This window comes from Anarhichas minor, unplaced genomic scaffold (genome assembly GCF_050575085.1).
Source record: "Anarhichas minor isolate MPS153535 unplaced genomic scaffold, ASM5057508v1 ptg000028l, whole genome shotgun sequence".
NCBI classification, from domain to species: domain Eukaryota; kingdom Metazoa; phylum Chordata; class Actinopteri; order Perciformes; family Anarhichadidae; genus Anarhichas; species Anarhichas minor.
In genome coordinates, this window is record NW_027466474.1 from 118,503 (window position 1) to 142,688 (window position 24,186).

The 24,186-nt window shown below is 39.9% G+C and overlaps 1 protein-coding gene across 1 annotated transcript in view; it reads left to right on the forward strand.

Moving 5' to 3' along the window:
• The window catches only part of fstl5 (follistatin-like 5), a 163,865-nt gene that overhangs the window by 35,510 nt on the left and 104,169 nt on the right, over positions 1-24,186 (forward strand). Inside the window, exons 2-4 of the mRNA XM_076103560.1 lie at positions 705-817; positions 2,450-2,591; positions 9,382-9,412. Of these exons, the coding sequence (XP_075959675.1) occupies positions 705-817; positions 2,450-2,591; positions 9,382-9,412 (286 nt within the window). The remainder of the gene's footprint in view (positions 1-704; positions 818-2,449; positions 2,592-9,381; positions 9,413-24,186) is intronic.

Genomic DNA, 24,186 nt, shown 5'->3' on the forward strand with positions numbered 1-24,186 from the left:
AATTTGTCATTGTGGCAGAAAGCTCTATTAACAGTGATGGTGCACAAAATGAAAAGAAAAATAGATCCAATGACAAGGAAATTAACTGGCCACAAAAACAAAAACGAATTCTGGTGTGCAACAGGAATAATTTAATTTTGCATTATTCAATTCCACAAAAAATAGTTTTGCTCTCTTTTAATAGAGGAAAGCATAGTTTGCGGTTGAGGAACTGAACTCTGAGCTCTAGTAAGGTTAATAATGAGTCGGTAGTTGAAAGAAGTACAACTGTAAAGTTATTTGTAGAAGTTGTGACTGATCATAAAGAGTTAAATGTCTGCAAAGCTGTACTGTATGACGCACTTAAACTTCTTAAAACTGTTCATATGTCTCCGACACAGCATCCTGCAAAAGTTAGTCCATTAATAACCCATTTAACACTGGGACGCCGCAAATAAGTTGATTGATTGTGCTAGCAGATATGGTAATCCACCTAGTGTGGCTAAAATACTGTGTTAACAGAGCAGTGGAGCAGCAGCAGCTGCAGGCAGGGCTCCTACCTGGATCTGGAGAGTTTAGAAATGCATAGAGAATGAATGTGGTCACATTAAAGAGGCAATAAGTACGATTTTTAGTGCCCCGTAGCGTAAAACGACCATTATATGTCTGCAGGGGGTTGCTAAGGCGCTTGATGATTTACAGCGTTTTAACAATTACTTTGCCAGGTTCAGAGATCTTTTGAATTTCTCGACTCGTACTTTGGAACTACAACTCCCTGCCCACTGGATTATCAAGGCCCTTTCAATGCCCCCTTCCTACTCGACAGACAGAGAAAGGAGTGAGGGAATGGTTGATGAGGCATTTCATTTACAAAGGCTAATGGCTTTGTTCTGAAAGAAAATAAGCTGAAGACCAGGGCTTAAAGCAGCATCATTATGCTGGATAGTTGCATAGAACTTGTGCATACATTTCTTTGTAGATATTTCCTTTAAATATTTGTTCCAATTAGCTGCTTTATTTGTCTTGGTTGTGAAAATATGACTTTAATGTTTCTGTAGATTAAACGGGGCGAGGTGGATGGATGGGTACAGAAGGTGGTTTAATTCTACCGTTGTCTTTGACGAAAAACAGATTTTTTTAAATGTCAATGTTTTTAGGTTAAGCAAAAGTCTGGAATATGGGTGTTGAATATGGCAGACAATTATATGCACACCCAAGCTGTTGATGTTTGTTCTTCTAATTGAACATTTATATTTTTATCAGCATGAAACATATTCTGTGCCCAGTTTTTCCATATCTGTTCAAGAAAAACAAATATAAAAGGCTGGAGTTTCAAAGCACCAAATGTGTAGGGAATCTGCAGGCAGCTCGGAAAGGCAATAAAAGTCACGAAAATAAAGTTTCAGCGTTCCCTCATCGTCCGGCACATCACAGCGTCAAGTTGCTCTGCCGGCACCACCTCCTGACCTCCGTTGAATAGCACGTGGGCCCACAGAGCTGCCACAACAGTGCCTTTGTTGTCTGACTCAGTGTCACTCCAGAAGAGCCAAGAAGCGGGGTCACCATCCTGCTGTCAGTCATCTCCTCCGCTGAAGGATGATGAGCAGGCGCTGGTGGCTTGACACGGCTCAGAAAGGTACAGCTCAGTGTTTGGGCGTGAAAATCCACAAGTCAAGTCGAGTCAAATTTATTTATAAAGCGCTTCTAACAAAGGGGATTTTTGCGACGTGATGCACAAAGAACTGAAGGCATAAATGCAGAGCGACGGCGAGGGATACAAAATAAGAAGGAGCAAACACATTGCAGATTTGAACATAAAGCTTGTGTGCATGTGTTTTTGTATTTGTGTATATGCGAGTGTTACACTTATCTGTATTTCCTGCATTTTTACTTTTTTGGACATCGCTGTTTCTGGGACACAGACGTTTTCACAGGGCATGTTTTTTTTTTCTTCACACAAACAGTGTTTTGTTTAATTCATGTTGTGCAAAGGTCAAACTCGTTTTTTCATATGGCACAATGAATTATTGAAAATGCAGTTATATCGGAGGGGAAAAGTGAATATTCTCGCTCTGTTAAATAAATATATTTGGGCTGCAGCTCCGTGAGGGTGTGAGGAAACTGTTTAGGAAGTAATCTCACCGCTTCATCACAGTTGCTTGATTTAGACACTCAGACTAATTAATCCAAAGCCCTCACTTTAATTGCCTTAATATATTGGCTCTTTGTCTTCTTTATCTTGATTTTCTCATGACGTCTATTTCCCCTTAATTGATTCAAAAGGAGATCTAATCTCCACGCAGAGTGTGGGGCACGTATTGATAGCCTTAGTTTAAACCAACGACAGTTTTGCGTTTCCCCATTGTCTACACTAATTACTGCAGACTTGATGTATTGTCTTGGCCAAACGGTATCGAACCTCCAGAGGTTTGGAGAAGAGCACTCACCTTTCTCGTTTGGTTTTTGACAGGAAAAGACCAATGAAGACAGCCGGATGGTGGTCGGCGGCAATTTTACTGTTGGGCCTCGCTGTGCTCGGCGCAGACGGGAGACCCAACAAGGAGGGACTCAGGTCGCCGCTCTATCGACCAGTCGTGAGATTCCGACACAAGGTATTGATCGCCGCCCTTTTTCATTGGCCGTCCATATCGAGATGCCTATGTGCTTTTGCCAAGTATGAAAGTAATTACAGTGGCGCTTTTCTTCTTCCGTCAGATGACTCTCCTGTGGTTGTTGTCTTTATTCTGCCCACTGAAAAATACTTTGATGAATCATTATCCCTCCCTCTGTGCCAGGGGACTGTCTTTTCAAAGACAACATCGGATTAATCCGAGGCTCAGCTGAGCATAGATGAAAATGAGCTTTGAGTGAAGTGAGGAAGTTCGCATTTCATTTTAGCTCAGCGTTTAAGGTAAAAGATACAATTTAATGCTTATTGACCCAGCGATACAGGGCACATCTGCTGCTTTTATTAATCGCTTAGGCTGCATCTCAAGGAACAAGTTACATTTTCCCCCCTCTAAACTTGTAGCATTGTGTGGATCAATTAGCGTCAGACTGGGATAGAAATTGACTGGTTTGGCAGACGGGGGGACTTCAGGGGACATCAAAGTGTTTTGTCAAGAGGCATTAGTGGGATTGTTGTCCTTCAGTACACATTTCCCATAAGCCTCCTTTTCAAATTTTGTTCACTAGTAAACACTTCTACTCTCTATAAAATCCAAGATAAAAAAATTAGCAGTGACAATAAGTGCTTTTATTTTAAAGCAATCTGTCATCTTCAGACTAAATATTGCATTTAGAATGTGTTCCGGCCAGCTTTAGTCACGTCTGCTTGGGAATGAAAAGCAAAGACAGTGGTAGTGAAGGGTGAGTGGGCCGAGAGGTGGAGAGCGAGATGGAGAGGGATACGGAGGAAACAGATGGGTAGGAGCGTCGCTGGACTGTATCGGAGTCGAGCGAGGAGCCGGGAGCGGTGGAAAGCTGTTGAATCTACACAGTGGTCAAACACATTTTGACCTTTATAACAAGATTTATTTAGAGAGATGCTTTCCAAACACGTAGACCGCACAGATCAGCTATGTGAGAGGTCTGCTTCTTTCCATCCACAGCTACTCTGGAAATAGTGTGTGTAAAGGAAGTGAAGAGATATAAACTTCAATACCCAAAGAATCCTGTAATATGATCACGGTAAACTGCAGAGATAGGACTTCTGCCAGACTGGGATGCTTTATACCAAAGAGAAGAGAGAGAGACAAACTGCCTGGACGGTCTTAAAGGGCCAGATCACTGTTTTTCTACCTCATCTCTGTGTACAGTGTGGCAGTTCACCATTTTTGTGTTTATACTTTTCATTACAGCTCCAGATCTGAAATATCCTGTGCTTAGCAGGATCCAGAAAACAAATGCGCTTTCTAGATTTCATCGTCTCACGGTTTCATCTTGTGAATTAAATTTTTTTGAGTCTGGTGGATAAAATGTTTCTGTCTCTTGTGTTCACACCTTTAGGTGTAGGATTTTGGGTATAGATTGAGCCCTTCGATACCACGAAGTGTAACTGATTTGAAGTGTCTTGCTACTAGAATTTTATTTCAAACTATGGCGAATCTACAGTTTCAGAGTTTGCCTCAAAAACATAATTCCTTGCATTTTTTAAGTTTAAAAAACATCTTCTGTTTAAAAATCATATGAAGGTTTGATTTTGAAGGTTGTGTAAATAATGCATTACATTCAAACAGTTCATTTTGACTTTTGTCCCCTTCTATTAGCCTTGTTTGGAACCAGAATAATTAAAGTAATGTACGTCCACAAGTAGCGGGAAGTTGACGAGAAGCTACAAAAATGATGTATGTGCTCTTCCACTCGAATGAAATGAATGTGCCTACCACTGTGATTACATCGCAGAGGAATGTCATTACAGCATCTGCATACCATTACAATCCATCCTGCGAGAGGACAGAGGTAAACTCCGCTCATCTATCCTCTGTCACAAGAGGGCTGTGGAAATTTACAGCGGTTTGGTGAAAAATGGCCACATTGCCCAAAATATGTCATCAGCCTTTTTGTTGCGTAAGAGAATCTTCGCCGCTGCCTGTCGGCTGGATTGCTGAGAAGCTCGGGTCATCCACTTGTCAATACAGTTAAATGAGCAACATTAAATAATAGTTGTTTTTAAAATTAGATATCCACAGATTGTAGAAAAACAACGGCAAGTGTCAGAACATGGCTTACAGCTCAGATTTTTACTCAACATCTCCAGTTACAAAATTACAAATTATGAATTTCTTTAAAATCTAGTTTGCGTCACATTTTTTAAATTAAATTCCTCTCAATTTTACCAGTAATGGAATGTGATATTACAAACAAAATATTTTTTCTAAATGACATAATTCCTTGAGTGCATTTTCCACATCTGCACAAAATGTGCCGATCGTCCTTTGAGCTCACTGCCACAAGCTGTGATCCGCCAGTGGCCGTGTTAATGCGATGCCTTTTCCTTCTCTTTGAAGGACAGTGCTTGACAAGGGTAACGGGATCGTACACGACCTTTTATAAGCTTTCCTCACAAAGACTTCAATCACGAGGAGGCACTCGGCCATAAACAGCTGGTCACATGGTCTACCCGTAATTCCCATGGTATTGTTTCAGAAATTCACTGTGAAATCCTCCGCATGGGGTCGGGAAAAGGACACAGATCTCGGCCACCAGAATCCCGTCCTAATTATAATTCATCGTTTTGGGAATACCACTTTAAAGTTACTGCTCTGTAGCTTCTATTACATTGAGATTTGATTTCATACAGTCGAGGTCTTTCACGACGAGTTTCACCGTAAGAGTGATGGAGAGACTGGCTGTGTAATAGCAGCGGCTAGACTTGCTCCGCACGAGGGACAAAAGCAATTTCTGTGAGTTTGTCCCTCTGACATCAAGCTGTTATGTCAGGACAAACAAAATGGAGGCAAGGGCAACTGTGTGAAGAGCCCCATCCATCCAGCACTGGCTTGGCCACATGGCAAATCTAGATTAACAGGGGATGAGAGAGAGAGAGAGAGAGAGAGAGAGAGAGAGAGAGAGAGAGAGAGAGAGAGAATGAGTGGGAGGGGGCCGGGCAAATGAGATTGAGATAAAGAGACATGGAATGGGAGAAATAACAAGAAGAAATCGTAAAATTCACAAGAGCTTAATGTACAGTAGCTGCAATAGACAATGTTTGGCTCAAATGTGACTGTCAGCATTACTTCCACCCTCCCCCTCCTCCTCCTCCTCCTCCTCCTCCTCAGCTGGTCAGTGTTAGCCCCAAACCTTGTCAGTCATCTTGATGAGCTGTCTACTTTCAAATGGCAGCCAGCCGGAGGCTGAGGTAACCAGCTTCCGTAAAGTCTCCACAGGGGCTGATGAAGCAGACGCTGAATGGAGCCAATCTGCTGCAACAATAACAAGATGTCCATGCTGGTGTCAAACTGTTAAAGTCTTTTCTGCTGCTTATTTTATGCTCTTAATTGTCTGGTTACTATTTGATTCTTGTTATTAATATGATGACTTTTGTTGGTCAATGAAAGGGTCTGCATTGGTATGCGTGTGTTGCCAACAACGCACAACTCCTATTGGGTACATGTGCTGGATGAAAAACAGCATTCAAAGTAAAATGGGAGGTTGTCTGCAGAGTTATATTTCAACGTGTGCTCATACAACGGTTCGTATGATATCTTGCAAAAAGTATCTCGTCTTTTTTTGTGTGTTTCCCCTATGAAAGTCATTAACACGGGCAAATGTCCGCTCGTTACATGCAAACAGTCTTTTCAAAATCAACTTCTGTCTTCACAGGAAACTACTTAGTTAAAAACCTACATTACGCAAGTTACTGTACATGACAAATAACTCATCGTTGACTTCTCGTTTCACATCGGGGAACGAACAGCTGTCTCCTGGCTGAAAGAACCGCTGGTTGTCGGACCCATCTACCTCTCCTCCCCCCTGCCCCGTCTGTGCTTTTGCAGTTTTTATACTTCTTTATATCCGCTAATTACCTGGATAATATTTGACATCATTTCGTGGGATATCTACGATTTACGGAGCATTATTTCTCGTAGGTATAGCTACGAATGCCTGGATATTTACAAGCTTTCAAGATGTGTTTAATTAATGCAATGTTTTGACTTCCACTGTCTGTCTGATAAGAACTTTAGACTTTAAAACTCTGCCATTCTATGAGTAAGGATTTTAAAACCAATGTAACTTTTTTTTAATGATTGTGAAGTAAACGGCAGCATAACTGTGTTCACATTACAAAGTAATCTACTTGGAACCTGCTTGTCCATGTCTTTGGTTTTACAATTTTTGGTCCAGAGTCCTCCGCATCAGCACCTGTCACATTGAAATGAAATGAGGGAGCTGTGTAGTTTTCCCACCATCTATCGGTATGAACTTACAGATTCAGCCTTGCTGATCGGCCGTCTTACTGTAAATTCAACTCTCTTGTCATACAGGCATGTTGCAATTTGCAGTTATATGTTTCAAGTTGAATTGTACTTGGAAGTGGATGGTGTGGAGGAGTGAGGGATGTGGGATCTGAAGCAGGAGAAGGAGAGGAAAAGGAGGAGGGAAGTGGAGGGAGGGCGGGTGAGAGATAAAGCAAGAGAAAGATGTGGGCTGTCAGCCAGCCAGCTGTGACAGGGTCAGATGAACCTCAGGTTGTTCAGCTGGGTGCTTCATCGTCCCCAGAGTCTCGGGGCAGCAGAGACGGGCCCGCCAGTGGCCCTGGGGAAATCACTCTCTTCAAACAAATGAAGTGTGAACACTGTCTGCCATATGCAAATAGGCCCCATTTGACATCTTGCCTACCTGTAGCGCAATTCTGAATGTCACCTCCTCCAGAGGGAAGAGGGATACGAAGAATGTCAGGGAGCCACAGGTGCTTTTTGTGATTACTAGGAAACAATATTTTGTAAAAAATCTCGAAAGATGATCATTATCTGGTCATGATGTTTAACTTGGTTGTCTTTTTAGTTTCATAATATTTTTTCAACACATTTTTTAAGTAAGCTTATGGTGAAGCCGGGGAAGTATAGTGTCTTTTCACCTGTAGGGATGTTTACGGACATTAATGTCATTCGATGTTAAATAGCTGTGACTGGTTTGCCTCTGAATATGAAGGGGGTCATTCCAAACATATACGACTGCTATTAATCGTTTTTTAATCATTTTAGTGCTGAAACGGAAAATTGATTAATTTATGAGTTGATGAAACTATTTATCAAACAATCTGCTACAATCTATTACCTGCTGAAGTAATTTATCAATCAAAAATGAGGAAAAGAAACCTTCAAATGTCAATCTTCTCAAATGTAGGACTTTGGTGATTTCGTCTTTTCTACATTGTCCAAAATGTCCAATTAGAAGACAATCAATCAATCCATCTATTGAAAAGGTAATTGAGAGATAAATCAATTAGAGAATTGTCGCAACTAGAGCTGAACGATATAAGAAATGAATCAAATTGTGTTTAAAAATAATGTTTTTAGACCAATATTGAGATTGAAATTCAGGATATAATTAAAAAGAAAAGTTCTGTGTCATTCATTATACACAAGTATTAAATCATTATATAGTAAGACTAACACAACATTGGCTACAGTCAACATATAAACTGCTTCCATATAAGCTTTGTCTACCTGATGAAATTACACGAATAGATTCATTAATTGACTAGAATAACATATATATATATATATATATATATATATATACATGTTTTGAGTCATATCTCTTGGATACTTTTATGTAATAATAATATATTATTATCCATACATGTTTAAATAAGAAAATACTGTTCCTTGCAAACCCAGGGTTTAAGTAATCTGCTATTTTCCGTAAGTGGTCACGGACCACTGTTCATTATTGACCGTAGACCTGTTGCATAATGCATCTTCTCTAGAACACCGCCGTGCTCGAGTTTGAATGTTCCGTACAAGAACAAGAAAGATGAGCTATGCAGATTTCACTGTAGAGAAATCAAATATTAATGCCTCTTTCTTTCTTTAGTATTCATGGTTTTGTGGAGAGCAGCTACTCAGAATAATAGTCCAGATAACGGCGTTTTCTACAACCGGCATCAATATGCATGCTCCAAATGCAGCTGACTTTATAGTGCACCTACCCAAGTGGTCATGGTTATTTGCTCTTCTTTATGTGCTTCTACACTGTGATTTCCATTATTTCTTTCTTTTTTGGTCGGTCAGAAAAAAAAAATGAAACTGCAAATTTGTTCAAGTGGTGCAAGAAGCCTAAGAAGTCATAGAAAAAGAAAGTGAAAAGGATGAGTTAGATAGCAGATCCCAAAGGAAAGTATCATGTTTGAGTTCCATGGATTGCTATGATAAGATATAGGAGTGGGGAATAATGTAAAAGAAAAAAATATATCATTTGCAGGAGAAAAGGTTGCATACAGAATAATGAAATAAACTGAAAATATCCTAGAATATTCCTAATGTGAGAAATGCTGCTTTTCACTGAACCTTAGATAATTGTGGAAAAAAAGACCAGTTGAAAGGATCATCATTGTGCATGTAAATGAGGCAAATTACCACTTACGGTAATGGCATGTTAATATCTAACTCGTGAGTGCATCATTAGTCTCCATTCAAACAGACGACACTACATTGAGTCAGACAAGTTCTTGCTCTGAGTGAAAGCCTTTGACTCTAATGTCATACCAGCACTGACATATGATCTCCGTTGACCACCGATTGTTCTAAGTAGTCTATAAAATACAATTTCTGTGGTACAATCGGCAACAATTTCACTACCTCAGCTAAATGGAAACATGTTGTTGATGCAGTGATCTTGTCTTTTATCTTAACTCTGATCTCTTCTCCTCTTTTCTTTCTGCTCTTGTTCCTGCAGGATGGGATCCCTGATAGCTTGAGGATAAAGGGTGAGTTTCCGTCTCTCATTTCCTCCTCTTCCTAACTCTCCTAATGCAATTTACAGAACCAACGTTGTACATCATGCACGTTCGCCGTATAGGGTTGTTGTGTGATGGAGGCCACGGCATGGCTCAAGCACATCTGCTCTAGTATCCTTTGGACTACCCATGTTTTAAATGATTCATGCAGGTTTTCTTCTTAAATAGAAAGCAACAGAAACCACCGGTTACAAAGAGCACCGTTAACCAAATAATATCCACTTTAGGAAACGCATTAGGGAGCACAACACGCTATCATTTTCTTTTTTTCCCGCTAAATGCGACGATCTCAGCAGATATTTTAACCACAGTCAACCAACCGCGCTGTGCTGTAAACATTTGCCATGGTGGTCTCTGCTGGTTTTCACTTTACTTTTAAACGCTTGATGAAAAAAGCACAATGCAAGTTTCTTAAGGTGGAATCAAATAGCCACTGACGCACGAGGACAAATGGTAGTTTATAGATACAAATGTGTTGTGCTGTAACATGCTTGAGTCATGAAAAAGCTTCAACAGATTGTTGTGGTTGAAGCCGCCCAAGACCTCAACATCAATATCGTATCCTCTCTTCAACTTCAGTACGGCCAGTGGTGAAACAAGTGGAAAAAAAGGGGGGAGAGATCGGACCTCAACAATGTTTTATACATGAAGCTGTGAAGGGCATTCGTGTCTACCTTCTCTTCCCACAGCATTTTTTTGTATCAGTTTAGCAGCAGTGTAGTTGCCAGATATACAGTATATTTCAGTTAATAATAATGATTTTATTCATATAGCACCTTTAAAAACAAAGTTCACGGAGTACTTTGACAGACAAAGCTAAGCCAAAGCATGATACAACACACTATAACAACAGAAAGCCGAACAGTGGGCCAAACAAAAGCAAGACAAACTTTGCAAGATTTAAACACTGATCAAACAGTAAAACAAAACAAATCGATGCAAATAATACAAATAAAAGAATAAAGAGAGAAAAAGCAAATAAATGCAGTAAAAAGACGGCATCACATAAGTGATGATAGTGGTTTTGTGCAATATACTTCTGTGTGTAAAGTCTAAAATAAGGTTTTGTGCTTTGGATCTTTGTAAATGTATATTATTAATATCTCAGTAATTAGTCAATTTATAGTTGTAGTAGGTAGTTACTGTAGTTATACTGTGTACACTAATATTTTCCTCAGTACAAGCTATGTGTTAAGAGTTTTGCATGATACATTAACCTTTTAACCGATAAAAATGAATCAGAACGATTACTTGACTTCAATTTTCTCAGGACACTTCTTGAATTCACTACTTACAGGGTTACAGGTTACAGACAGTTACAGGGTAACAGCATTACAGGGCAGCATTTATTCACCACGGTCTGAACTTACACGTACAGCTATACAGATATAATGTTACTGTTAACTTCATATTTACTGTCAGTCACACACACACACTGTCTCTCTCCCTTTTGACACTCGCACACAGCTACGCACTGAGTATAACACATTCTAGTTAACAAAAACACATCTTAAACATACATAATTCCCTGTTGCTTAGGCCCGGCGGGGAGTCAATTTAGGGGCTTGCAGTACACTGGCGGAAACCCTGAATTAATTATTGTTTTAGCTATAATTTACATCTACAGTGAAAATCTCTTCACACTAGTTCTCAAAATCAAAAAAGTGTTTAATTCCAAGCTCCCAAATATGTGAAGTGTTTGACTTTTCTTTATTTTAAATCATTGTAAAGTTGAATATCATTTTTTGGGCTGTTGGTTTGACAAATGTAAAGTTATTTCAAAATGTCACCTTGGAAAACAACTGTGATGTTGTTATTATTCTAAACAATTTATTACTATAAAACATAATCAATAGATAGATTAATCATTAATGGTCATGACCATTAGCTGCAGCTGTAGCTGGCACCATTATCCCCAACCAGCTTCATCTACCGGTGTGGTACAAAGCAGGTGTGGACGCATTCATGCACCATGGTCCTCTTGCTGTTTGACAGATGCATCTCATCTGTCAACCTGTCACCTTTCTAATGTCTTCCCTGTCTCCTCTAAACAAGAGTCAATGTCAGGCAAAAGGTGATCTTTCTGTCCAACTCGTCTGCCACTAAGTGTCTGAAAGGGCCGCTAAATGGACGTCTCCCTATTTTTCTTCACCAGGGAAGGTCGAAGCAGTAATTGTAGAGGGTGCATTACCATAAAGGGCGGCCCCAGCTGTCTGCTGTGATTCACTTTAATGCGCGACGTAAGCCGAGAGGGGAGATCTCACTTTGGCCAGATTTCAGCAAACTCATTTCCAGCCCCGATAACGAGAAGGCAAGCGAACTGTAGAGAAAACCATAAATAATTCAAGCATCAACCCCATACATTGGAGGCTTCTCATTATTACGCAACTGAGGTCAATTTAGCGTTAAAACGTCGATTTTACAAGCTGTGTCACCATCTACCTTTGGAATGGACATCTAGCAAGCCAAACTGAGGGGAGACAGGAGCGAAAAGTTGCAAAAGAATTCCCGGTGGAGAAAAGGTAGAGGTTTAATTTGTGTTTTAAAACTCCAGCAGCGTACATTCGTTATGGTTCTGTCTAACGCTGCAACACCACAAGTCCCATATCTTTTAAGAAGCTATTTTAAAAGATTTTAACATACTTTGCTCCCTTAAAATCAAAACCAGTTCGACCGGATAGTCTGTTTTATTTGGGTGGTGTATTTCCTCTCGGTCTTGTTCTGTACTCAAACACACATAATTGAATGTGTTCAATTGTCTGAGACTGTAATATTCCTTGGCCTGTGATGGACCGGCAACCTGGCCAGGGACTACCCTGCCCCGATATTTCACTTAATGTGTGCTGCGACCCTGAAGAGGATGAGCAGTTTACAAAACGGATGGACGGATATTATATTCTCACATTTAATGTGGATGAGAAAACAAAAAAATAATTATAGATCGGGGGAATGCAGCGCCCTATAAACTCTAACTGAATGTCAGCACGGAGGAGACAAAGACGGACAAATGCCAGCCGTTTTCCAGGATGCTCTGTAATTGGAGTCCCAGAACGAGCGTGTGCCACACTAATCGGGCTTGTTATGCATTCAGGCTGCAGCAAGACCTTGGGCCGCTGGTGAAATGCAATTTTACGGAATAAATAGACTGATTTAGCCATACATATCTGATGGAGACAATCTTGCCTTCCTCATTACATGTAAATAATGTCAGCGATGGCAACACTGCTATGAAGGATGACCTGGTATGGTGTGCAAACAAGAGACTCTGCCGTTATCGCTGGTGTTTACAGACCATATTCAGTGTAGCAAACCCCTGCTATTTCAACAAATGACACATTTGTTTATGTTCTGCCTATATCAGGTTAAAGATGCTAAAATCTTTACCATTTATAAATCTTGAGTAAAACTACAGTTATGAATATCACTCAAATGCTTTGCTGACATTATTTACATAAAACAGCATTTTTTTCCACTTTTGTCAGGGTTTTTTATTTTGTTGTTTGACTTTGGTGGTTTTGGTAGCAAGCAATGCACGGGAACTTGGCTTGGGTTTCGAGGAGTTGTAGCATTATTAGTATTATACACTCACTGCTACGTTCACAGCTATAACTGTTTATTTCATACTCGTCGTCACACACACACACACACACACACACACACTCTCTCTTTCTCTCTCTAGCAGACACTCGCTGATGTTATGCCCGGGCTTTCAATACACTAGCGGGAACCTGACAGAGTATGGTAGACACCAATGTTCTTGTAGTCATGTTGATGTACAGGGATATTGGGTGCAGTTGTCTCAGTGTAGTAGTTTAAAAAGTACGAGTACATGAGCACAGTATTGGACACGATTCCCAATACTGCTATTGGTGCCTCGCTATATGATTTTGTTGATATTTTGAATACACCTATAATTCTTGGTGAGCCAAAAGTTAATTTTAACACTGGAGGAATCCAGCATTTTAATCACAATTTTCATAACTGGAGGACATGCATGAACACGCAAAGGTCCATTGGGTAACCGGTGCAGACTTCTTCATGTATGTAAATAAGGCCACTGAAGAAAGATTTCCCCCGCGGACAGACTGCGATATCAGTCTCAAATAACAATCAAACTCCCTCGACTTTCCCCAATAATAATATGGTACAGCCTTTCAGGTCTGAACTCTGCAGAAGAGCAAACATCTTGTTTTGTTGCCTAGCACCAATGTTTATGTTTCTGTAATCTATGCCGTCTTCCATTCTTTCATTTACTGACATAATATATCAATTTGTATGCATAACAGCTGCCTCGCCCCCACCAGACCCAAGCCTGTAGCTGAGCCACATTTGAATAATTCAGATGCTGCAAACACCAAGCTCTAAATTGTATATTAATTCTAAAATTACACACCACCCCCTGGGCCCGGGTTACACTTTTAATAACTCATCACAGAGCGCTGAATGCTGCGTTGCACTGCACTTTTTCTCACTCAGAATCATTGGAAGACTCCCCGTTGTTACATCTAGCCTTTCACTGTTTTGCTACAATTTAATTTGCAATGGCTTTCATACGGTAAGTCTTGATCAAGTAACTGTGGTTTCGCAGAGTGAGCAGTCTTTTTCTTCTGGGCGTGGAGAGAAGTCGTTTTTTTTAAGAGAGGCTGTGGGACTGCACTGCACCATATGCGAGCACCATTGACAGACTTAGATGAGTTGCCGAGTAAAAAAAGCCGATAGGATTTTCCTTTTGAACTCCCACAGGAGTTCTCTGGCTAATTTTACAAGCCACTTATGCTCCTTGGCCCACTAAGCCATAAGAGGACAGTTGTGTCTGGCCTAAATGCTGTACAGTACAACTCTGTGACCTCCTGCGGGCAGAAAGCCGGCTATACCTTTCATGGTCACACTGCACTTCAGAGAGCATTAGGCGGTGCTTTCACTGCAGGTCTTCACGCTCAGTTTTAAATTATTGCTCATATTTTTTGTAGATGACGGTTCAAATCCTTGGCTGTATAGCTCTTAAAATATCTGATCGCAATATGACCTGACAGCGATGTGAAAAACACACCCGCAAAAAGATTAACATCACAATAGATTTGGTTGTTAACTCAACTTTCTCCAATTCTCTTTTTTTGGGATACATATTTTTATTGAAGGAATGATACAATAATGGTTACATAATGCATTCCATTACCCTCCATTTAAAAAATAAATTAAAAAAAGATTACCCTCGCCCACCGTCCCTGAACGCACCTTGGTAGCTGAAGTGTTCACAATGCAGCACTTCACATTTTAGCAGCAACACACTTCCAAGGCAACAGCCCACACATTTCTACAACATGTTAAATGGTCCAGAATACACTCAGTAGCATTGCATCAGCCATCCTGTGAGGTAATCAATAAAGCAAGTCTGCAAATGTACTCAAATGCCTTCATCCAGTGGGTAGTTCTCTAAGACTCCCTAAGTGTGACAAGAAAGGTTTCCATTTCAAGTCTGCATCTGGATGAACTGACTCATACCAGATACAACTAAGAGCTCCTAAGAGTTATTTCTATCCTGTGGATGGTTTGACTAACGCAGCTGTCACTACTAACATTGATAATGTCTCCATTCAATTTATTTTCGCTGGTGTTGTGCATGCTGGTTTTAACGGTTTAGCACATCTTGACCAAAAGCCACTTTCCATCAAGAATTTCTTGGTAATTTTAGTCAAGGAACTAAAACCGGTCACTCCCCTGCACATCCCTTCTATTACACTCGACACTTTTACACCACACTTACATCTCACTTGTTTATAGTCCTGTCATCTGTTCGTTTGTGCACTTTATTTTATATTCCACTTTATTTTATATTTTTCTGTACATTTTTATATGTTTCTACTTTGCACTGTTGATTGTTGTTAAATGGTATGCACCTCCCGTCATGTCAAATTCCTTGTATGTTCAACATACCATGGCAATAAACGGTTCTGATTCTGAAAAGGTTCCTTCAGTCCATTGTTGTCTGCGTTTCTATAGCGATCTAAAAAACCTGCGAAGACAAAAGGGGCCAATTAGTGCCCTGATGGATGAAAAAGCAACATGACATGGGACAAGGGCATTTACTGTAATTACAATTTAAAATGGAGCACTTCAGAAATGGAGACTTCTGTCAATCAATTTATTTGTCACATGAAACTGTACAAGGTAACGTTACAACCCCAGTGAAATGCAAACCAGCTCCTTCAATTAGTAAATTAACGTTAACGTTATTCACCACAAAGCACATGCCTCCTCTCTCTCTCCTAGAGTCCTCTGTTCTGTCAGATCGATATATAGAAAAGAGTCATGGTCGAATGCCGTTGTTCGATATTCTGGGATTCAGCCAAGTTTCACGACCAGTTCAGTTCCTGATATTCTGTTGGAAGCTGATGCATGCACTGAGGTCATCCAATTTTTTTTATCTCACTGCAGCGGCATTTCCTGCTGCATAGTATTTACTGATGCACGTTGGATATAATTAATAAAATGCAGAGGAGGAAAATGAAACTAAGTGCGTCTGTCTCCACAGTTAATCATCTGTTATTCGTCTGATAATTATTTGTTAGCGCTTCGGATCGTAGCCACCGTGAAACAATCACTTCTAATGTTATCACACACAAATAAAGCTTCACATTTTGTCCTAAAATGGTTCTAAATCGATACGTGCACTTGTGTATTTTTGACTAATAAGCGATGGTCATCTCCGCAAACACCACCCTCAAAGTTCCTGTACTTTCAAAAAATACTATCCCCCCAACCAATGCCTTTTTATGGGGATAAAATGTCCCTGAAAAATGTCCCGGGGACCTAATTTAGACCCTGGTCCCTGCAGTTGAAACACAATGGTTTCCTCCAAAGCTTCATAGTCTAAATACACCTGTCAAAATACACCTGTCAACTGAATTAACTATCCCAATCTTATCTGGGTTTTATGTGTTCACCCAAAGCTCAGTGTGCATCCTACATTTTTTTTGATTTTTTAATAGTGTGATGAAGTCCAGCATAGTTCTCCGTTGTACCTGCTCGTTAACGGCACTTCCCTGATGTCCCAGGTGGAAGTCAGTTCCTAATTAAATGTAAACCAGCATCCTCTGCACCACGCATCCTCTGAACCACGGTTTAGTACTCTATCAAATATTTCCTGCCTGGGCACAGACTTTAATGAACTAATCGTTCAAATGGCGTTTCTTTAAATGCCAATTAAATTGGATAGCTCTGCTGCGCTCATCCCTGGATACACATTTTCAACGGTAAGTTAGCTGTTTGACTGCCTTCGCTCTCTAGTTTGAAGTCAAAAATCCTTTTCAGCATCGGAATCCACTTGAGTAATTTGTAACTGCTGTACTGAAAATGAATGGAAGAGTGATTTCCTGGACTTGTGGGATATTTGGTGTCTTTGAAAACCGAAAGAGCTTCAGACTTCAGTCCTGTTATCAGTTCAGATGAAGGAAATTCACTGTTTTCTCCAGAAAACCAAAAACCTTCTGAGCTACATCATTTATTTTTAGTCAACTGACACAAAAAGTTTCAATTCCCACTTGTCTGTCTCCTGGAGATGGTTACTAATGCTAGTAAACATTGACTGATGGACTGTCCTGGGCCTTTTATGAGTCTTAACGTAATATACTGTGATGGCATGCAATTTATTTTCAGCTCTTTGAATGCTTAATGAACTCGCAAAAAAAACACGTTAAACTGCTTATTCGAAAATAATAACACGCACAAGGATAAAAAAAGAGAGTGATGGGTGTCATGATGATCATCAGGAGTGCCAAAGGAAGCATGACGTGCTGCACACTTAGCAAGATCAACAGTATTACCACTAACAGTCCTCTTCAGCGTATAAATGACTCCCAGGATGTTGATACTCATATTTTTTGGCAAACCATATTCCGAATATATAGAATTAAATGGAGTGAGACAAATCTAATTGAGATTCATCAATACTTCTTAGTGATCTGCCTGAACCCGTGGTACTTACAGTGGATAATGATGAAGGCTTGGCAATGGCAGTGCATTTTTTCCCCTCTGAAGGTCAACACAGTAATCATAAGAAGGAACATTAATGTATCTTGAAGGACAGTTTCTGTTCTCAGCCAAGATTAACTTTATTGTATTTTTTTATCCGAACGGCAGGACCGCATCAGTGTCCAAACATGAAATACCTCAGTGAGAGATGCACTTAGTGTTCACGTAGAGATATTTCATTTTATTATACCAAAATTAAAGTGACTTCTCTGTTTTGCAGCAAGTAAAAACAAAATCTTGAAGAATTCTCCGAAGACCTTATCCAACTTTTCCCAGGAGCTTGACATAAATCGCCTCACAGCGTTGACGACAGCTTTAATATCTAAAACGGCTTGTTGTAAATTTAGGAAGCATGAACATACCATATGAGTTAGAACAGCTAAGGCCCTAGTGTCTCTTACACACTCAGATGCAAGATTAGCTTGCAAAGCTGCTTTTTTGTTGCACTGTTTGCATGTAGAGCGATATAAAAAGATGATTTGACTGACAGTAGACTTTTGTCTTCTTGTATGGTTTTGTTCTCAGCAGGGGTTTAGCTCATCGCTGCAGTTGTGGGAAAAAAATGAATAAACAAAACTGCAACTTTAGTTTTCTTCATGTTCATTCTTGTGCTGAAATCATAGCTGGTCTTTTAAGTGTTTCATCATGGCAAATGAAAAAATAAATCTATTTTCCTGTTGTGTTTTTGTCAGACAGGAGCATTGTGTGCTTTTATCTTTTTACTATTCAGTTCATGTCCTGTTTTTTGGGGACTCTGGATTTTCTTCTCTATTGTCCCCAATCGAGTTTAAACGGTATAACCCTCTGAGGCCATATAACAAAAGCCTTGATGTCTCTGTAGCTGTTTAACCTAGGGCAGAGATAAAGAACCATATGAATTTCATCGAAAAAAGATAAAATAATCCCTCCTAATTGATTAGGGGCTAAGTGGAGAGCAGGGTCGTCGGTTCGATTTTTAAGAGTTCCTCTGCTGCTTCATACCCTCAAATCACACACTTCAGCATCACTTTGAACCTGAAGCGAACTCTTAATGCTTTCGACGAGAGCATTTAGCATTGAAGGTTGCAATTACTTTGAGGGGAGAGATTACATTTCAAACTAAACCTGTTCATTGTGTAAACAAATATGCCTTTGCTTAGATTTCCTTTGTGTGTTTGGCATTAGCATTCCGCCACTGGCACATATGTCCGTTTCTTCCCTCAAAAAATGTCATCCTAAAGCTGGTCTGCATCATTGCTGGAAATCTACTTTACATTAAACTGACACTTAACTGAACTTAATCTGTGGAAAAGGACAAGTTGTTGCACATCCAACAATATATTGTGTCGTAATTCTGATTTGAGAGGAAAACCAAAGAGCTACATCCTCCAAATCCTCCACGCTAACCTAAATCCTTAAATTTATTATTCTTTAAAATCTCCTTAGTATTGTGAGAGATTACTCATTTATTAATTACTAATATTTGATTAAAAATAACGATACATTCACACATATTCATCAGAGGAAGCATAAACATGGGAGAAGAGAAACTACCTGGTTTTCCGCTGTTTGCCAACCCAACCAGGCAGCTCACTGTAATGTGAGGCAGTAATGGCAGAAGCGTGGGGTGCTTACAATTAGTCGTCAGTCTCTGAAAAATGGGGTTGTTGGAGGAAACGCTCTCGGTGCTGCATCCTGATGTGGACAGAAGGAGAGGAGCCGGGCCCACGTTCAGTCATTAGGCGGGGGAATGAAACGGGACGGAAAGTTGCCAAGTGGCTGCCAGGTGCTCTCATATCCACTCTCTAGCACATGCACTCAGCCAGGGACCGTGACACATATACTGTAAGAGGGTGGAAGTAACACATTTCTTTTGGTCTTGTTACTGCAATTGAATACATTTCGTTTCCTTTTTTTTAATCATGACTGAAGCATTTGTACATCACATCTATTGAAGTTATATAACCTCGACAGTAGGTCTTCTTTACAAAACAATTGAATACATATAATAACAATACATATTGTAGCATCTGCTGAGGCACATTTATGTGTTGAATTTACTATCTTTTTTAACAGTGTGTTGTAAAAACTGAAAAGAGAAAGTAACAAGCAACCCAATAAAAGCAGGTGCACATCAGAGTGGTTCATATGCAGTGTAGATTTATTTTTTCCATTAGCTGATATCTCGGCCACATTGTGTCCTCTTCTAGAGCTTAAAAGTAATACAAAATAACATCTAGCTCAGTGGATGTTCAGAATTATTGTATGAAAAATAGGAATTGTATTTTACATGCTAACAATGGGATAGGGTAGAGAGATTATAGCTTATACACTAAATAGGATACAGCATTAGTACCAGCTTTGGGTTCGTCTGGATGTTCATCCAAATTCAGTATTGAATCAGTTCATCAAGATTTGAAATCCGTCCATTCCCTACTCTAATCTAACTAAAATGGAAGTTGTCTCTGTCTGTATGTATGTCTACGGGACACACATCCCGTTCCGAACAGGCACGTTTTGAACTGGCACAGCTTTATAGTTAAATTAAATTAGGTTTAGCTTTCAACATTTGTAAGAAAGTGAACGTACAAATAACTCAGAGATTCAATTAGCGCCACATTTTGTTGGCCAAGAAGGCAGAAACGCAACAGTGATGAGAGGCGGCCTAATAAACTTCACAACTGATAGATACAATCTGCAGCATATTCATGCGCCGCTGTTGCCAATCAAATAACCAATTAATATCACAATTGCTGTAGCCTTCAGCAGTAAATAACCTGTAATGAACAAATGTAAAATAGGTTACCCCAATCTCCCTACAACAGACTTCAGTCTGACTGGTTTTAAATAGTCTATAGTTCACAGTCTGCAGACCTGATCTACATGATGGAGTGATGTGTTGTTGACTGTAGCTAACGTTAGCCCAGCTGCTGGAAACAGATGCTCAGCTGGACGGATATCCCGGGGACAAACAAAACTGTTGCTCCTACTTTATCTGTGTATTTACTGCCACTACTAAAATGCATTTATACTCAGAGCAGGGGAGTGCCGCCTCTACAGTTCATTTTTGTCTCGATACTGTAGAACGCACATGTAGTTAGAGTTCCAGCCTACCGTTATCCGTGAAGAGCTTCCGTTCAAGATGCTAGTTCGGCGTAAGCATGACCCCTCAGGAAGCTAAGCTGCACAGCTGCTGGGCTTTGGCAGTATTACTGTATACCAGGGTAAGGCTGAAACAATTCCTCAAGTAACTCGATTATACAAATCATCGAATTCAAATTCTTTAATCCCCCCGTCTACCCGTCCACACCAGGTTTGTGTTGGCGCTAATCAGCAATAGGCCGACTGAAGGTGGACACAAGGGCTGTCACAAGCAATCCCAAAACACCTATTGGCATTGGTTTGGATAGGTATTATTGTGTGTTGCTTCTGGACAGCATGCACCTGAAGGAGAGAAACAGAGCGAGGCAGACACACTCATTTATGGCATCACAACTGATAAAATGAGACTTTATTTTATTTGTAATGGTGGAAGTAGCTTCTGCAGCGGGTTTTGTGCCCTTACAATGTATGATGGGATCAGTTTGGATGACTCGTGCCGCCTCAGTCTCAGTCAAGCATCACGGCAGAGAGAAGAGACATACAGACGAGCAGCGAGCAAGATGCCTGAAAATGTATTAATAGATATACATTTTAATTTGAACACATAACAGTCTGATCATTTAAATTATAATGCCATTATAATAGTAGACCATAAGACCTTTTTTTAAAGTAATTTTTCATATAGAGAGATATGTGAGTAGAAATGTGATAGAATCGGAATAGTAAAATAATCAATAGCTGCAGCACCTATACCAGATTCTTTAGGACTATTTTTCAATAATGTCCTAAATACACACCATCTGCTTTCTATGATACTGTATTGATGGGATGTATTGCACAGTTTATGGTTCTTTTGGGTTTAGTCTTCTTCCAGCTACAAAAGCAGTATATGGGTATTTTATTCACTTGCCAGTCTGCCACCACTACCGCATATCATCTCCATTCAGCACTGATATGTCGGTACCAAGTAACGCTACAGAATGTGCTCTCCAGAGAGAGAGAAAGCGAGCGTGTATTACGATGAATATGAAGTTTATGGTAGCTGTGAATGTAGCAGTTCAGTAGAGTATGAGCTAGAGCGGGTGAATAAATGCAACTCCTCAAGATCCAAGCCAAATGTATGTGTCTTGCGTGCCATCTGTTGATTGAATTGAAAGTGTAAGTTATCCACATCTTCAGCTTAGGCTCACTTAAGGTGGGCTGACCTTTAAGGTGGACACGATGTCCTACATTACTCTTTGCTAATTTAAAAAAAAGAAGAAGATACAAGTAAACAATTGGTATTTTGCCAACCAGGAGTCACAGGAACAAGACTGTAAGGTCCACTCACTACTTCTTTTCTGAGCCATCTCTCATGGTCTTTATCTGCAAATTGAAGCAAAGTTTGCTCAGTTATTATGAATTGGTCTCAGTTGTCATCACATGACCTTAACGTGGGAAGATGATGTTTGGGCCGAAAATAACGCATTACTGTTGGCAGGAGGCAATATAAATGTTCTAAATTTAGTACCTTTAGATAATGCTTCTCCCTCTTGGATCAGTGTGAAAAGTGAATTTGTTCCGATTGAAATTTGTAATAAAATAAATTATAAAAACGTCCTTAATGATTGGTGGGGTACTTTTAATGGGCACGGTGGAGGACAGTCATGGTTTGGCTATTAATATATTTTTGAACCATTGATAAGCCGGAGAACGTTCCACATGCAGTATATTGTTTTCATTTGTATTTACAGTGTGTCCTTCCTACTCTGCAAAGTAGTTTGTGATGAATGTGTCAGACAGCTTTTTATGAATAAATTGGACGTGACTTGATTTGGTTGTTGTGTTAGATTTCTCGAACACCCAGCAAAGTCTATTCATGTGCCGTCAGTCGCGTTTGTAGAGAGCTACAAGATGGATGTTCAGATAGTAAACACCCTGCTATCTGCCTCCTTTACCTGAACTGAAAATGTTCCTGTCTTTTTTAGAAATGTAATACATTTCCCCCTCGCCGTATTTCCATTGTACGTGATCATTCGGGGCACACGGGAGTATTTTGTGCTGCTACTCCTGTCGGCACGTTGTAACTTTGACCTTTGCACTTTTTAACTGTGGCATGTTTTACTGTTCAGGAGGAAATTGCATTTCACTGTTTAGTCATCTTGTATAAGAAGTGAATGTGTGAAAATGTGAATGCAAAGACTTTCCTCTTCATTTTCAGTTAGTAAACAGAGATGCAGGGTGAGCTGGCAAGGTTTCAGATCAGCAGGTTTGAAGAGCTCAGATTTCATTCAAAAAGGAAGAGGCCTTCTCTTTTATTAATTCGTTTTTGGCCTCTGTTTGGTACAGTTCATTTATCAAACAAAACAAAAATGACAAAAGGAAGGACCACATGGATTAAAAGCAAAACACTATCCGATCCAATCATGCTACAGTATGAAACTATAGGGCTAAAACAACATATATGCACCTACAGTCACATGATGAGTTACTATTCACTAGAGAAGTGTGCACTTGCTAAGTATAAGACATGCCATTACACATTTTCTTATGACTTCCCCCGTGCTTTGCATTTGAGAGGGAGGACTATGGAACGGACTCATTGAGGTGGAAGGGAAGTCATCAATGTTTTAAACATAGTGGGTTACTTTGCTCCAAAGGGTTGAAAAAGCTCTTATGCCTCAAATAGCTTCTCATAAAATGTTCACGAGTTGTTTATGCCATCAGGAGCAAAAGTGTTTCCCGGTGCTGCAATTAGCATATACGTTGTGGGAAGGAGAGGAGGTGCATTTCAGCAGGTGATAACACGACACCTCCGTAACGTTGCTGATGGATACAAGGTCTTTTAGCAGGTCTACTCCTTGATGACAGAGATCTTTGACTTGGTGTGCCTAAGGATAACGAAGCTACAACTCGCTGCTTTTCTGACTTTTAATACCACAACAATTTTAATCATACAAGGATCTTTGCCAAGAATACTTACGGTAAAGTTGCTGCATACATCTCCATATTTCAAAACAGTGGAGCTTTCTAATTTGACAGCTGAGTATATGAGAAGGTGCTAGTTATGCTCATTTACACTTGCATACATGACACTTTCCATTAGACACGGAGCTGCAAAGTTTCAAACCTGGTGGTGGTGGCAAATTTAGATTTAACCCTCGAGTAGCATCTCAAAGTGAAATGTGGAAGTCAGAAAAATGGCTCTCAAGTTTAATTTTAATCTAGGATGAATCATTTGGCAGTGTAGTTGTTTCTGGGCACAACCTTGAACAAAGCAAAATGAATAATTTTCAAATATTTTTCAAAGAAAAGTGTAAGGTACATTTTTCGCCTGCTTAAAAGTATGTAGTACAGACACCAACTTGAGTTATCTTAAATATTAAGCAAGGAATCTATCTGTATGTGTGTGTGTGTGTCCTTCGCATATCTCAAGATCCTTTCATCCGATCTACTGCACACTTGGTGGGTGTATTGCTGGGGACCCAAGGACGTGCAGTGTTGAAGTTGTTGCAAATAGGATATGTGACACGTTCAATGAATATAAACGTGAACAGAGCTTCAGGGCTCTGCATAGTGCTCATTGACAGCAGTAAGGCGTCCTCGACCAAAGAAATTCTTAGTCGACTTAACGCTACGATTTTGTCGGCTAA